Source organism: Uranotaenia lowii, chromosome 2 (assembly GCF_029784155.1).
Source record: "Uranotaenia lowii strain MFRU-FL chromosome 2, ASM2978415v1, whole genome shotgun sequence".
NCBI classification, from domain to species: domain Eukaryota; kingdom Metazoa; phylum Arthropoda; class Insecta; order Diptera; family Culicidae; genus Uranotaenia; species Uranotaenia lowii.
Window position 1 is genome coordinate 395,565,944 of NC_073692.1, and position 16,600 is coordinate 395,582,543.

A 16,600-nucleotide genomic window follows, 5' to 3' on the forward strand; every position below is an offset into this window, starting at 1 on the left:
TGTTTGGTTGTCATCTTCCATTGGCTTCAGCAAGTGAAAGTTCAGATTGACCTCCAAGCCGTCATCGTTTTTCTCTAGACACCAACCCCAACAACAACAGCGCAACGTTAGATCTGAAGAGAGGAAGAGAAAAGGGAACAAAAAAACAAGCCCGAGAGCTTAAAGCTCGAGAGGATTCAGTAGCATTTATCTTATTGGATTTAATTTGCTTCCACGGGCGAAATACTCTCCTCTCGTTGCTGCTTAAGAAAAAGCTTCGTAAGCACGAACGGCACGTGAGAAGATGAGAGGATGTGCATACATCGTCCGCGTACCCGTGTTGTTTTCCCCTTCTCAGAGCAATCTGTGCTTGAATATAATGTTGGTTGAAGTCTCGAAGTTACTATCGCTTTCGTACCATGCAGTGTGGGCAGGACGTACTCATCAACGACTTTAATAATTGCGGGGTCGTACCCCTTGGTGAAAACCAATTCAATATTTAAAAATTCCGAGCTTCGGTTCCGAAATTTTTTAATGGTTCGGTTGCAAACTGAACCATTAATGAAAAAATTTAACGATTAGCCGGGAAAATTTAAGTTGTCGTTTTCCTCCCACACGGTTTCTGTCACGATAACATCAAACCTGAGTGGGAGTGAAGCCTGTCTGTTCTCCCTTCCACACATGGACAGGTCCATACTTTTAGATAGCAAGCGCGTATCTATGACGTCACGTATAATTTGACGTCATATATACGATAATCTTGCCTTTAGTGATTGCTGGTTGTGGCTAGCTAGCCAAATTGACACGTTTTTTGGAGTGATGATTTTTGATATTTACTATGAAAAAAAAATTTTCAAACTATTTTGTATTTTTTTCTTTCTTTTATAGGTTGAAGAAGAAAAAAAAAACAAATTTTTAAAGATAAAAATCATTTTTATTGTACTGCTCAGTTTCACAAAAACGTCGAGAACAAAGTTTACAAAAATTCACACAAATACACACAAATACACAGACATCATCAGAACTCGTCGAGCTGATTCGATAGGTACCTATAAAGGTATATCTAAGACCCCTAATTAATGATCTCCCAAATCGACCGATAACTATACCTTTCTGTAAGAAAGGCAAAAAAATACTTATAGAACACAAAAATAAATCTCCTACCTCCTGGAAGCGTAGAAATTGGATTCTCAACTAAATCGGCAATTAAGAAAGCAAAAGAGTCTGGTCATGTTTCCGACAAGGATATCCTTGTATTCAGAAATAGCTATAGTTCGTTTTACTGTCAATTTTGAATAAAATGGCAATACGATCTCCCTTGACTTATCCCATCCAATCCCGATGTGATTGCACACTATCCAGATATTGCCAAAAACATTTAGACCTGTGTCTAGAAGTACTTGTTGAAAAGCGACACTTAAGTAGAGCTTGTGCGATAAAATTAAGGACGAATTCGGACAATTGTGTGCAATACCTTCAATAAGAACATCATTTCGGGATATCGAAGAAAAACACAACGATTGGATATTTTTGGATGGAACTTATGGGCGAATCGAAAAAGGAGTTCTTCAATTTAACGACCTTATTGCAGAAAATTCTAATTTTGTCTCATTGCAACGCGACGATGGAAAGAGGCTTTTCAGGGGGTCAGGGGGAGTTACAGCTATAACGGTAACGAAATCGTTAATCCTGGATGCATGGTCTCAATTCTCAATTCTCATTCGAGATATGTCGAGTCCTTAAAAGCAATTAAATGGAGGAAAATTTGAAAAAAAAAAACTACAGCGAAACGGGAGCGAGAGGCAGAAAAGGAGAGTAAGGAACTAAAGGCGAACAAATTGAAGGTGCTTTTCGACGCTCAGAGAAAGGCAAGCTTGATGGACGAAAAAATTAAAATACTTAAAAATATATGACGTACAAATAAAATTGAAAAATGATAATCAACATTTTCGAATCGAGTGACATAGTTTTAGACAATTGAAAAAAAACCCTGCTTATCAATCTAATGATTTGCAGGTCAATTGGTAAACATAATTGAAACAAAAACAATTTATAGATCATTTACCATTAAAAGAAAGCTTAATCGATTTTCGTTTATATGGTTTCAAAAATGAACATTCGGAATTTTGTTTGGTTTTCTGTTGTATAAAACCGGGAATTTCGTGAGACCATGCGGGAAAAAAACGGGAAAAATGCGGGAAATTAAAAATTGATTTTGAGTGGCCACCCTGTATTTCAAAGCAGGCATTCAGCGTGCATCTCAAAGAGATCAATTTTGAGAAAGAAATGACGAAAAAGTGGGTTTCTGCCTGTGTACAGAGGAAGCTGGTTTCGAAGTTGTACAAAATCTTTTGAGTAATTGGGCTTAATGTACGATTGTACGAGCATGGTATTGCACTGGGATGAAGTAAATATACCAAAAGATCACAAATGGTTTAAAGTTTATTGTCTGAAAGTTTGAATAGAATTGGTTAATTTTTACATTGTTTTTCAGTGATGTATTTAGGTGTCGGACAACCTTTAACAAACGAATTTTAAGACAAAGAATCTAATGTTCTGATTACAATGAAAAACAGAAAATGAAAAACAGAAAATAACCGTAATTATAATGATTTTTTCTAAAAAAGATACAAAATTTACCAGAAATTTCCGATTCAGTACAACGGCGCGTTAGCCAATTACACCACAGTGAACGTGGAGAAATGGGCTCAGTTAAGAGAGGGTGTTTATCATTGGAAGATCCAGCAGTCGACCGATGAAGCCCGACTTGTACGCTTACGGGAGTGCACCATGTTCACTGTGGTGTAATCGGCTAACGCGCCGTTGTACTGGATCGGAAATTGCGGGTTCAAGTCCCGTCGGTGAGCCATGTTGTGTCTTTTTCGAAAAATTCATGATATTTTCGGCTTATGTTCTTTTATTCATTGATTCTCTCAAACTTTCCATCATTTTCGAAAATTTGAGAACCTTGTGAAATTATTCGTGATTGGTGTTCGTTTTGGGAAATAATCGATTTTTGTATGTTTAATCCAACTTGTTCTCAAAGCTTAAGCTTGAATTCTCTATAAGCAATGAAAACAGTTTTATTAGTGCGGTGTGCTAGGTTGACTTGTCTCTGATTTCTAAGAATTCTTCGGCCATCGTTTTCAGCTCACTAAACAGCTTAAACTGTTCACTAGTCTACTCAAAGGCGTATAGCTTTGTCGCCGCTTGAATGGGAAAGCTTCCCCCAACAATTTTACTTCTCTCGCAAAAACCTATGGTATATTTCTAATGATTGTTTATGTTTTTCTTCTTCTCTCCCACACCACAAACAACAACAACAACAGTTGACGAGCTCGAAGGATGCCTGCAATATGTCGGGGGAACGGGTGGGGCCCTGGCCATAACTGGTGTCGCAGCCGCTACTGCCTACTACTATGCTACTCGACCCATTCCAGAGAAACCGCTAGTGCCTCTAGATAACCAGTGCCCAATCGAGGATGTAAGTACATTTTTGTTGTTATTATTTTTGTTTGAGTGTGTTCCGGAAAAGATGACATCAATGTCATATTAGTCCTACAGATCTTTACCGTATGATACCATAGCATAGCGATTCATGAACTCAGCTGAGTGAACCCTAAACGTAGGGACGCCAACACAAAATCACATGACGCTAGGAAAACCATTCCGCATACCGTTCGGACTTTTTTTTACTGCAGCCGACATCGTCCGCTGCGCGAGGGAGGCAAAGGTTTGCATCATTAAACAACAGTTGCCCGCCGCGGTTTGCCATTTGTTGCCATTTGTAATGACGTACCTCGTGACTGGCGGCAGCGTCATGTTGATAGTATTTTAAGCAGCAGATGAAGCAAAGAGAAAGCACTGGGAAAGGTTTTTTTGCGCTGCTGCTTCTGTCGTCGCTCTTGAAACCGATCGGGAACATTCTTCTCGATAATATGCCATCTCGAGATGGCAAAAACACGCAAGGACGTAGCCGATGACAGAGTGGATATTTGAGGGGGGGTGGTTCTATTTTTAAAACCGACCGAGCATTTCAGAGATCCATCATTTGTGTATGGTTTCCCGAAATCCAAAATCAACCGAAGATATGGTTCACTTGCTCACTCATTCCATAGAACATCCTTTTGTCTACGCCCATGAACGGATGCCGATCTGACGGGCGGTGATCTAGAGCGAATTATATTCCCTCGTAATCAATGGCTCGCGTCTTTCGATATTATTAGAATGGAAAGAGGTACTACCGAACTACGAGCAATTTCTCTAGGAAAAAAGCGATGTTTCAGAATAAATATAAAGTTTTTAATTGACATACTTCAACGAGTAAATTGTATTGTTGATCTTTGATATCTAATAACCTTAATTCATTAGAATATTTGGAAATGGCAATCTCTGGCGGTTTGAACGTTTAAAGGAAACGTCACAGAGCATTTTTATTGTTAGACAACAAACTTTGTTTATTCATTTTTTTTTTCCTAAAACAAACATGCATCTTTTAAATGACCATCCCAAAATTTCTTGAGAAGCTCGTTTCCGGATAGCGAGAATGTACGGCCACAAACTTGACCATGCCGTAGGTTATGGCACAATTTTAATAGACAATTCTGATTTCTCAGTGGGCGCATGCCATTTTGAGTTGAATTGTTGAATGTCTTTATCGAATCCGGAGTTTATTTATTCTCGATCCCCCCTCGACCAGATTCGGTTTATTGACTTTCACTCCAAACAAATCGTTCAATTTTATTTACCCTGAATTTTGATTTTCTCCCTCAACAGCTAGCTTAGTTGTAAACAAACCCTGGCCGGATACTCAAAACAATCTTAGATTCCGCATTGGTATCAACCTCTTTTTTTTCGACAATTAACCTGCTAATTGGTGCTTAGATGCTGCATTGAAATTTTTTACCTTCAAAAAGATCAAAAAATCTAAATCTACCCAACAAAACTAATGTAATTCAAGCGGAGAAATTTATTTTTTCCTTCAAGATTTATATACTAACTTCGATTTACGATTTGTTGCTACATCAACACAAGCACATCCCCGTTAATTGGCAGCGCTCGGCACCAGGTTAAACGAGGTGTGGAGTTAATTAAATTGTGATCATGTGAGTGGTGCGATCCTACAGTTTTCTGAAACCGTATGGTAAATAATTTACCGAGCGAGCCCGAGTTTTTTTATTTTTCCCAACATTTTCCCGAGAGCATTCGTTGCCAGCAACATAGTCATAACGGATTAAAGAATCCGAGGAAACAAGTACTAATCTCTGTTGACGCATTGTTGTTTGTTGTGAAGCTTACCTGTAGGTTTTAAAATATCGCATTCCGACTCTTAATGTTTACCAAAAATAAGATGTTAAAGTAACCGTTTTCGTAAAGAGTTTTTTTTAAATCCAAACTATCAATCCATCCGTTTTTGTTCCAGAAGGTCGAGTTTTGGCCATTTTTTAAAAAAATAAAACCAGATCTTGACGTTTGATGCATTTGAAAGACATTTTGGATCAGAATAAAAATTTCGACTTTTCTCGTTTGCCTTAAGTGATATTTAAGGGCAAAAAATCGTAACTTTGAGCATTTTGAGGCAATTCTCCATCAAGTACGATTGAACTGAAATTTGTCCAGGTCAGTCTTTTGGGCCAACCTACAAAATGTATATGACCCATTCCAACGTTGCGTCACATCATTTAACAAAAACTTTTTAACGGTTTTTGTAATAACTTTAAAGGTGTCCAAATTTTACCAAAATATACATATATACCTAATTCGCCCCTGAGTGTCAATATGACACTCATATGATACACAAATACAAAAATTTCTTCGGGGACCCTCAATGAATCATTGAATTCTTAAATTTTGCTTTTTTATGGACGAATCCTGAAAGCACAGGAATAAAAACTCCCTAATCAGACCTTGTGTGTCAATTTCACACTCCTAGCTTTAAATTGCTATATCACTCTTGTTTCTCAACCGATTTTTACAAAAATTATAGTTTTGGAAACCTCGTAATGTATCAGTAATATGTTTCGATATAATTCAACTACAACACTTCTGTTTGCCGTTATTCAAAATCTAAGAAAAATTAGGAAAAACAGCTTCGGAAAAAAGACTGTAGATCAGCTACGGAATGCTCAAAAAAAAATTCACTTAGTTTCCAAGAAAGCTGAAGTTATTTAAAAGCTATACGTTGCACATAAAGATTTTTTTTTTTGACATTTTTTAAGATCATGACCTCAAAATTGCTTAAGTTACACCAGATAAATTTTGAAAAAGCTATTGAAAAGTTGACTTAATTTGGCACATTTTTGTTTTTTTTTTTAATTTTTAAAACACGATACACAGAATTTTTGATGAATTTTCAAGGGTAGCTGTTTTTCGAATCTTTTATCAATTTGCAATTTCTCAGATTTTCTAAGACTTTAATTCAACTTTACACTGGATGTTGAGTATATTAAAGCGAGATTACATTTTTTGTGGTCATGATCTTAATAAATTCCAAAAAATGTATCCTTATTTGCAATGTATAGCTTCTAACTTCAGCTTTTTTGGTAAATAAAGCTTAGTTCTTTTAGAAATGGGACACTTTCATTTGCTAATAGCTCGTTTACTAGTAATCGTACATTCAAAATTTTGACAGCATTTTGCTGCCTGTGAAAAGTACTATCTGACCTATTTTTTTCAAAATTTTAAATTTACGCGTTTTTGATATATTTACGATGCAAGAGAAAATAAAAAAAAATAATTTGCACAGTTTCCCTAAAAATCCATCATTATCAAATTGATGGCTTACAAAACCGTTGATTATTCAAAGAGTTATTGTGTATGAGTGGTGGAAATGTATGTAAACACTGTCAAAAATGCCCACAAAGATCAAATCAAGTATTGGAGTGAAGCACATGATCGGTAGCTACGGTTAAAGGTAATCTGGAAAGTCAAGTCTCATACCAGCTTTCTTAATTTAGAATAAGCGAATAACTAAGGGTGGATCGCTGAGATGTCCAAAAAAAATTTCTCGGATAAGCTGAAAGTGCCTAGTAATGAGTCATTCAAACCCAACCTCAAACAACAGTTTTTTGCTAGTTCCAGAGCTCGTAAGCTGTATAGCCGATACTGAGACAGATGATTTTAGACGAACGACAAAGCTGATGAAAAACCCTATTTCTAACCAATCCAGCTTTTGAATCCTATACCATGTCTGCTCGCTGCAAGGTCCCGAGTATATCAAAAAATGTATTTGCTAGTTGTTTTGTATAAAATAAAATGATTTGCCAAAATTCTGCTCCTGTGGAAAAAAATCACAATTTTCAAAACGAAAATTTTAGTTTTCGCTGTTTTTTTTAATCCCAAAAAGAGTAACTTTGTATGTACACTTTGCAACCTCCGATCTATACTAACCGATTATACTTCAAGTTCATTTTATGATGGTTTCACTTCGTTATTATCAGATTTTGCCAACAGAATTTGCATTAAAAACGCTTTAAAGTGGCTCAAAAATAATCAAGTTTTGTTAATTTTGAAACAGATGTATCCACTAAATTGCCCTCAGTTTCTTTTAAAAGAGAAGTATTGAACCGACAAGTTGCAGAAATTGAAGGAGGTGAATGTAGCAATCTAAAATTCAGATTAGATGAAGTATAAGTTGGAAAAACTGATCAATATCATGAATGAAAAAAGTATGCGCCGTCCGATGGGAGGTACCAAGAATAAAGTAGATTTTTTTCCTACAAAAAACGATATTTATTTTTTTCAAATTTTTTCATGAATTACCATAAGATTACCTTCATTTCCTTCATATAAAGTATTTAGATCAAACGAATAGTATTCGAGATACACGCATTCGTAACTGTCCCATTTCTAAAAGAACTAAGCTTTAGGTGAAATTTTTTTTGAGCATTCCGTAGCTGATCTGCAGTTTTTTTTCCGACGCTGTTTTTTTTTCTTAGACCTTGAATAAAAAAAAAAAAAAGAAAAAAAAAGAAAAAAAAATAAAAAAAAATAAAAAAAAATAAAAAAAAATAAAAAAAATAAAAAAAATAAAAAAAATTAAAAAAAAAAAAATAAAAAAAAATAAAAAAAAAATTAAAAAAAATAAAAAAAAATTAAAAAAAAAATAAAAAAAAAATAAAAAATAAAATAAAAAAAAATAAAAAAAAACAAAAAAAAAATAAAAAAAAATAAAAAAATAAAAAAATAAAAATAACGGAAAAGTGAAGTGTTGTAGATGAATATTGTCTGAGAAACATATTTGAAATTTAATAAAATCGGTTGGAAAACAAGAGAAATATATTGGTTATAGTCACGATTATCAAATTGACACTCCAGGAGCTGTAACGGGCCAAATTTTCAGAGACGGATGAGGGTTATACTTTAAAAAATAATAATGGTTTGGAAATTACCTGAAAAAAACTACGATTTGAAGGTTCGGCCACATGGGACGATTCCTTACAAATCATTAGACTTTGACACTCGAACAGTATAACTTTCATACGCCAGGTTGTCTCCTGTTGTAGAATGTTGACATATGGGCCCCGGAAAGGAAGCAATTTAGAACATTGGAAATTTCATGTGCTTAAATGAAGAACATTTCACGGAATCTACTAACGTAGGCTTGCTAGATCGTTTAAAAAAAAAAGCGGGACATTTTGAAATGTGTTACAAATTTTCATGATATGAATGTTTGTATGTTTTCGGTAAATACTCTGGGTATAGAAGTGTGGTGCTTTTATACTTGAATAAAAAAATTTATAAATCGACAACTCATGCCTATCTAAGTTGGTAGAACTTTTGCTTTCCGAGTCAACGTCTATGGTTTTAAACCCAGGAGAAAACACCGACCAAAGTTGAAGGTTTTCAATGCCCTTCTGCCAACTGGATCATTGGATAGAAATACTGGATGATTGGAAAAAAAAAATTAATCTTTGATGGAAATGATTCGCATTACAAGGGATTTTATGTTTTTAAAACATCTCAAAAATCAAATTTTCATCAGCTCATGAAGGTCAATACAAAACAAAGGCTTGGTAAAACCTTTATTTTCCATAATGTTTGTTTAAGATTGAGGAAATCTCAAAATTATACCTAGTAATGTTTATAAAATAAATTGATTTCAGTGCAAAGTTGAGTCAGTTGGTCATTCTGCTGTATTCCACTAACACTACCACAAATAAAATGTTTTTGGAAAAATCTTTTAGCTTGCTATAAAGCTACAAATTTAGCTAAGCAGCAAAAATAGCAATTTGCCATCGAGGAGCTTCTCGACCTTACCAATTTAAAGGGTTAATCAATGTTTATATTTACATTTATAGTTATGTCATGAGACAGGAAAGTATGAAACATTATTTTGAATTAAAAAAAAACTTTTGAATCTGATTTGTCAATTTTCATCAGGTTCGAAAATAGGAACACAACATAAATCAAATTGCCTGTCATGTCTCATATTAATATGGAGATTGGCAAAAAATAAAAACTTGAAAAATATTATAACATATGAAACATTTTTAAATTGCATTCAATTTCACATGAAACTCAAAAAGCAATATCTTGGCCCATAATGTTTGATGGATTGAAATGAGTTCCTTAAAAGAAACACATTTTTATTCTTGAAAGCAATGAAAAGTGTATTATATTTTCCCCCGCAAGTATCATGGCCGGGCAAATCCGGGATATTTTGTCTTAAAATCTGCAGAAACTGAAATCTGAAATTCAGGTATCTATCTAATACTGAACAAAAATGAATTGATTGATGATTTAAAATCGTATTTCAGGCTTCTAGAAAACCGTCCATGAAAATTTTGATTGAACTTGCTCAAAAATTTCGTTTTTGGACCAAAGTACAAATATATAAATTTTTTTCGAGTTTTTGGTTTGATTTTTCGAATAAAATTAATAAATCCGGGCTCCGTTGAAATAACGAAATATGGGCAACCGGCCCGGATCGAGCCATCTTGCATCTTGTAAATCTTGCAAATATCCGGGCAAATCCGGATAAAACTGGAACATCTGGCAAGCTTAGTATAGCTAAGACAAAGTGCATTCTTGAAGAATTAATATTTCTACAGAATGAAATCTCATGGGACTTCGTGATATGAGAAGACGACACTCATTCTAAAAACCAGAATTTTCCCGGACGTATTCGGACCGGCCAAATCCCGGAAATTTTATCTAAGATCCTGGCTAAATCCAGACATTTGATTTCAAAATTTTCAATCCAAATTCTAATTTGGTTAAAATCATGGGATTATTCAATAAAAATCAGAAAATTACTTGAAATATTTTTTTAATCAAAACTCATCAGGAGATATTAAATCGTTATTTAGGCTTCAAAAATACCGTTCATGAATATTTAGATAAAACTTACTAAAAATTGCTAAAAAAAATTGCTAAATTCAGTGTCAAATATCCGGGCAAGTCAGGATTGAACCAGGAAATCTGGCATACTTATTATCGAAATTCTCATAGTGATGAAAAAAGGCATGAATCCCTTTTAGTCTGTGGAGTTAGGATAAAGCAATTTAATCAAATTAAAGCAGGAAAACTCATTTTTTTATTCAATAACTTAATTGGAAAAAAGCGGAACATTTCGGGTAAAAAATGGGACGGTGGGGCATGTCCCGCTTTTGCGGGACGGATAGCAACCCTATTCTAACTCAATACCTACGAGGCGCTTGGGATCAGAGTAGCGCAAGTGCTCAAAGGATAGATCCGAGAAAACGCGTTTCAAAGTTGTCGTTGTGCTCGATTTTTCATATATATATATATTTCTGATTTAATCGGAAAAGTGTTCAAAAAATAATAAAAATCCAAGTTTAAGCTTGCCAGATCCTTTCAGAAAATAGCGAGACATTTGACTAAAATAAGCGAGACACAGTCGAAAAAAGTTGGACAACTAAGAAACTCTTAAAAAAGCTTAATTGTATTGCCAAACTTGTATAAAAATTTGCTTGTTTGGTAATTTGTATAAAAATTTTAAAACTCAAGAAAACTTCCATCTTTGGACAATTGAGTCGAAAAAGGTGGTGTATTATATGGCGCTTTTTAATTAATATTCAGGTGAAAAAATTAATTTCTATAATTCAGTATTGTCTTATATAAACTATGAAAAATGCTGTTTATTTTGAGAATAAGTTGTATTTGAAAATTTTCTGGGTTGAACCAATGAACTCAAATTGAGACTGAAGTTTAATATTTTCCAGTGTAAGTCAGTGAAGTAAGAGTTTTCCAAGAAAATCCTACTAACCCTACCATATGTATATTTAAACAGAAAGAATCGTTAGCTATACTTAAATTGATGATTTTGGAACTTGCACCCCTCTGATCCTGAGGGCTTCATACATAATATTGATATGATAGAGTTACTCAAGACAAATGCGATGTGTTAGCTTATGTCGAATACTGATGTCCAATACACTCCAGTATATCTATTTCATATGGGACAGGAACGAGTCGTTTTTCAAAATTTCCAGAACAAACTTTCTTCTTCATTGTTTTATATTAAAAGGCTATGTCAAGAATGACCCTTTGCCAGGTTAGATGAAGAATTTGGACTATCATCATTGGGTTGTTATGCGAGAGCGATAACGTCTTGTGATGTTTGAACAATGTTCAAAACTGAAATATGTAGGTATGTGAATGAAGAAAAGTATAATTTATCGTCACTACACCTACAACACGCGACAGAATAAAGTACGCACTTGCTATCGAGTTTTCGAACCACTTTATCTTTTTTTCACATAGGGAATATTATTTCAAAATATTCTGATGAATTGTAGTATTTTTTTACACTAAAGGCTGGTGAAAAAAATTGTCCAAAAATTTAATACGTTCTTCACACTTAATACGTTCTTCACAGTTGTAGTCAAGTTTTCGTCAGTTTTCGCATGGACAAAATGAAGTAGGTACGTACACTTAATAACCTCAACAGATCGCTATTTCTCTGTGTAGAAAAATGGCCCAGCTTCTTAAAAACCAAAAATGGTTCAATACCCTGCGAATCCCGTCGAAATTAAGGGTTTTAAGATTTGTTTATTCTTTTCAGGGCACGATTAAATCCGATAAGACGGTGAAAAGGCAATTGCTAGTAAATATTCGTAAACCGTCAGGATGATATTTTTCAAAATTTCTTGAAAATACGTTCAAAATGAGCCAGGAGCACAGCACGAATTTTCAGCTAAAGGTTTAAAACCGTAGCGGTTCAGCAAGACAGAGGAACCAATAAAAACTGCCAAATTTCCCGAAAAATGGCTAAAATCTATTTTTCTCCCATCTGGATGATTCTTAAAAATGGTGAATATAATGTTTTTGAACATTTTATGAACGAAAAGTAACTAAAATTGATATAATAGAATGGATTTGGCCAACGAAGACCATTGGTTTGATATGTTGACAGATTTGATTATTAAATTTGCATTCAGAATACAATATCGGCTGATGCTCATTTCAGACGCCCCAAAACCCTCTAATTCGCTCAAAATGCATTGATAAGCTCGTAGAGCTCTAAAAACAAATTATTTAAAACCATCACAATAAATTTGAGCTCATAGGCCTCAAAAAACTATCACGAGTACATCCATAGAAGAGGTCACGCAAATCCAATGCCTATTAAGCGAATCTCTGTGCCGAAAATGCGCTGAAAAGTGTACTGTACCAAAGATGATAGGATTGGATAAGCACTACTGGCATAAAGACTCGAGCCCCCAAGCAAAATGATGCATGAACACTACATTCAAGCGAAACAAGAATAACGTTTTATAGGATTTCCATTCTATTGGATAATTTATTTAAAAAAAATAGTAAGAATCGAACTCACTGCAACATCTCATCTTGGCTTTGCAGTCGTTTGGAAAAAAAGAAGCAGTTTTTTCTTATGCCGGTTTACACACACAGCACTTGGTACATCATTCGGCAATATCATTGCTGGTTTATTGTTTCCATCCTCTTTTGTTTTGTGAAGGGATATGGGATGTGTTTCATTCAGACACATGTAATGAGGTTGCGCTGGGAGGAAAATGCTAGTTATTAAAAAGCATGTTAATGTCGGTCCGGCATAGAATCTTATGCCGATACTTGCATCTCCAAGAAAGTTCATTATTGGAGTAGAGTTTGATTTGTGGGTGTATCTGTATTCGGTGCCAAATCTATATTTAAACATGTTTAGAATATATTGTTCGAGGGAATTGAATCTACAACAATTTGAAAAAGTACGCTAAATAGAGCACCGGAGTACCTACTTGAACCTTGCTGATCCTACGCTCCTCAATTCCATGATTAAGTTTCACCTTTCAATGAGATTAAAATTATTAACGTAACAATTCTTCGGGTTCATCATCCCCTCCCGATAGATTTTCCCATTGACACCAATTCCCGACTGACCCACTCAATCGCGACCGACGAAGACGGTTGATTACACAAATAGAAATTAAATCTCATTAAAAGGAAAAATTCCGTTGACCGCGCCGCCTGATACCGTTTGACGACGACAATGCTGATGATCGCTCGATTATCTCAGCCATGTTTCAGGTTAGATCACAGAAGAAGATGATGATGATGTTTACGCACCACCCAGAGCAGCACCAAGCTCGGTGATCCTACTGACTGCCAGCTGACAGGAATAATTCACACGCGCAGGATCAGTGCAAAGTTGGCCCCCTTCATTGGGTTTTGGGTTGGTTCTGGTGGGAGATAAGTTGAAAAAGAAGATCGCTTCCCAGTTTATCGATGAGCGTCTTAGACAGTGGACGGTTGATGGTAAAATTGCGCGGTTTTTGAGTGTATATCTGCGTACCTTTCGGCTTAGAGTTAGTTATCTATAACGGTTCAGGATTCATCGATTGAGCAATACAGTACAGGTTGCGAAAATCTTCTCCTTTCCTTCCTTAAATTTTCCGAAGGACTATCAGCTCTTTCGGTGAGAGAATGGGCCTTGTCGTGCGCCAGTGTTATTTTGCTTGGGTCGCGATCGCAAAATTCGTAACATTGCCCAAGTGATCGCCGCGAATGGTTTGTTTTGGCGAGAGATTTGTGCCTGGCTGCTGCTGCTCTTTACCTTGCTGCTGAGGAGGTCTCTTCTGGTTGGCGATGAGAATAAATAAAATAATAAATTTTCTAAAAAAGCAACCTAAATTTAGATCGGGGTTTATACTTTGCGAAAAACGAGTTAATTAGCCGCGGTGATTCGTCAGTCTTTGGCGAAAACTCACTCGAGAAGCTCCTTTTTATTTTTCTCTCGTAAAACCCGCTAAAACGTCGTTGTCGTTACCTTCATCGGTTTGGCGCGTATCGCGATACTAACCTCCGTTGGAGTCTCCGATGATTTGTTTCTGGCAATCTTGAACATAAGTTTTACCCATAAATTAATCGTGACACAAACCGTCGTGTGATAAAAACCAAAGAAACCACCCATATCTGAAAGTGTTCTTTCGGATTGAACCAACCTAACCTTAGAAGAATAAAAGTTTTACATTGAAATGAAAACCCAGGGGTTGAAAAGTGTTTTCTGTCGTTTGCCATAAATTTGTCGCTCTTTCGTATGTGATCATGATCTTGAAAGATCAGTGTCTGTAATCGTTTTAACAAGAAAAAAATAAGCAGAAAGTATAATTTTGTGATGTTTGAGTCAACAGCAATCGCCATCGGTTGTGAATTGACAGATTTCGGCGGCCTCATATTTGCATGACAACAACAAGTGATTATTGTGATACGAACGGGAAGAATTTGATGCACTCGCGCTGTGAAATTACTCAATAATTGTGAAAATTTAATTCGACCGTAATCAAGTGTGAGCAACGAGCAGAAAGGGCAAACCCGTTCACATAGTTTCATCAATCTAAAATATCACAGAAACGACTAAAAAATGGCATGTTGCGGAACGGTGGATCCAATCCGGCCGCCAATTAATCCCAGCTTCCAAAGTGACATTCTGAAGGTAACGCGGAGCGATTAACGAGATAGAATCTCACTGATCACTGATAGTTATGGCACCATTTTTTTTTTATTCTAGTGTAAAAAAAAAAAGTTCACTTTAACTAACTCAGCCCTCAAATTGTTTGTTGGTTTTTCAACAGAACGTTATTTTTCCACTTTATACTAAAACAACTACAACTTTTGAAACACATTCCAACTTTTCCCTGGAAACCTGTAGAACCATTTAAAAAACACGTGTTTATTGTCAACCGGTGACATGGATGGTGAACCGTGTTCCCGTAGTTAGTGGTATTATTTTTATGTTGTCTGTTTTATGCTAACAAGACGCACCGACGACGACGGACGTTCAATGGCCAACACGTAAACAACTTTCGACCTTTGGACATTGATTTGGACATTTGATTTTTCACAACTGTTAGGGAGACCTTGGCGGTCTAGTTTGCTAAATTTTTTAAACAAAAACAATTAAAATGAAAGAATCTTGAATCTTTCAAAATAGGTAGGATCTAAGAGAGTACAAAAGACCAACATAACAATTGATCCTGAAAACAACCAATCAACAGATGAAAATGAAGCTAATTTAATTATACTGAGCCTCAAGAACAAAAACAAGTTGTGGACAGGATTACTTCCCAACAAGAGTTATAAAAAAAGAATAACTTCCTATTTTCTCATACTCTTGCAAATTTTTGAACTCAATGATTGAAACAGGATGTTTGCCAGATTGCCTCAAAGTGGCAAAAAGTAACTCCAATTTTTAAATCAGGTAATCCAAAAGATGTCAACAATTATCAACCAATTTCTTCGCTGAGCATCTTCAGCAATAGTTTTTGAAATTAATAGTAAACAGAATCATGAGTTCCCTCAGTTGCAATAATATTTTATGAAAAATGCAATACGGTTTAGAGAAGGATCAAGCACCCTTATAGCCATTTCTGAACTAGTTGACTCAATAATAACAGAAGTTGATTATAAAAATATTGTCCGAACTTTATTCCTTGACCTGAAAAAACCTTTCAACACGTTGAATCATGAAATTTTATTAAATAAATTGAACAAATGCGGAATAAGGGGCAAAGCAACCATGTCGAAGTTACTTGAACATCAAGAAACAATTTGTTGTAGTTGAAGAAATAGCTAGCGGATTGAGAAATATTAGTATTGATAGGGGATCCACAAGGCAGTAACATAAGTCCTTTATTTTTTCTTGTCTACTTTAACGACATTTGTAATCTTCTCTCTTAGTACAGCGCAGCTTTTTGCGGATGATACATTTTTATTTTACACAAGAAAGTCTACAAATGCAATAATTGTAATCCTTGATCATAATTTGAAATTGTTTTTTTAAATTTTTCAATAAAAATGTACTCTCTTTAAACATCGGCCTCTTTTAGTCGACCGAAAATCCAAGCACAATCTAGGCTAATTTTATCAAAACCTATGAATTATTCAACAAAAATCAAGGAAAAAAAACTTGGAATTTTTTTTCCATCAAAACTCATTATAAGTTTTTAAATCGAAGTTGAGACTTCCAAAAAACCTTTTGTGATTATCTTTTTTATACTTTAGAAAAAATCGTTTTGGACACATACATATAAAAAATACAACACACTTTTTTTTTATTTGGTAAATAAAATGAATGAATCCGGGCTTTTCCCAATAAAGGGTGATACGGTCAAAATTTGGTCAATATCATATCGTATTTCTT

At 35.0% G+C, this 16,600-nt stretch overlaps 1 protein-coding gene across 7 annotated transcripts in view; it reads left to right on the forward strand.

Moving 5' to 3' along the window:
• Window positions 1-16,600, forward strand: part of LOC129744058 (long-chain-fatty-acid--CoA ligase 1) — a 107,326-nt gene that overhangs the window by 55,302 nt on the left and 35,424 nt on the right. For 5 of the 7 annotated variants that reach the window (XM_055736389.1, XM_055736393.1, XM_055736391.1 and 2 more), the window contains one exon: window positions 3,309-3,463. In XM_055736389.1, the coding sequence (XP_055592364.1) occupies window positions 3,309-3,463 (155 nt within the window). Of the gene's footprint in view, window positions 1-3,308; window positions 3,464-13,758; window positions 14,894-16,600 lie in introns of those variants that run through there. The other 2 variants (XM_055736395.1, XM_055736396.1) reach the window with 1 other exon arrangement.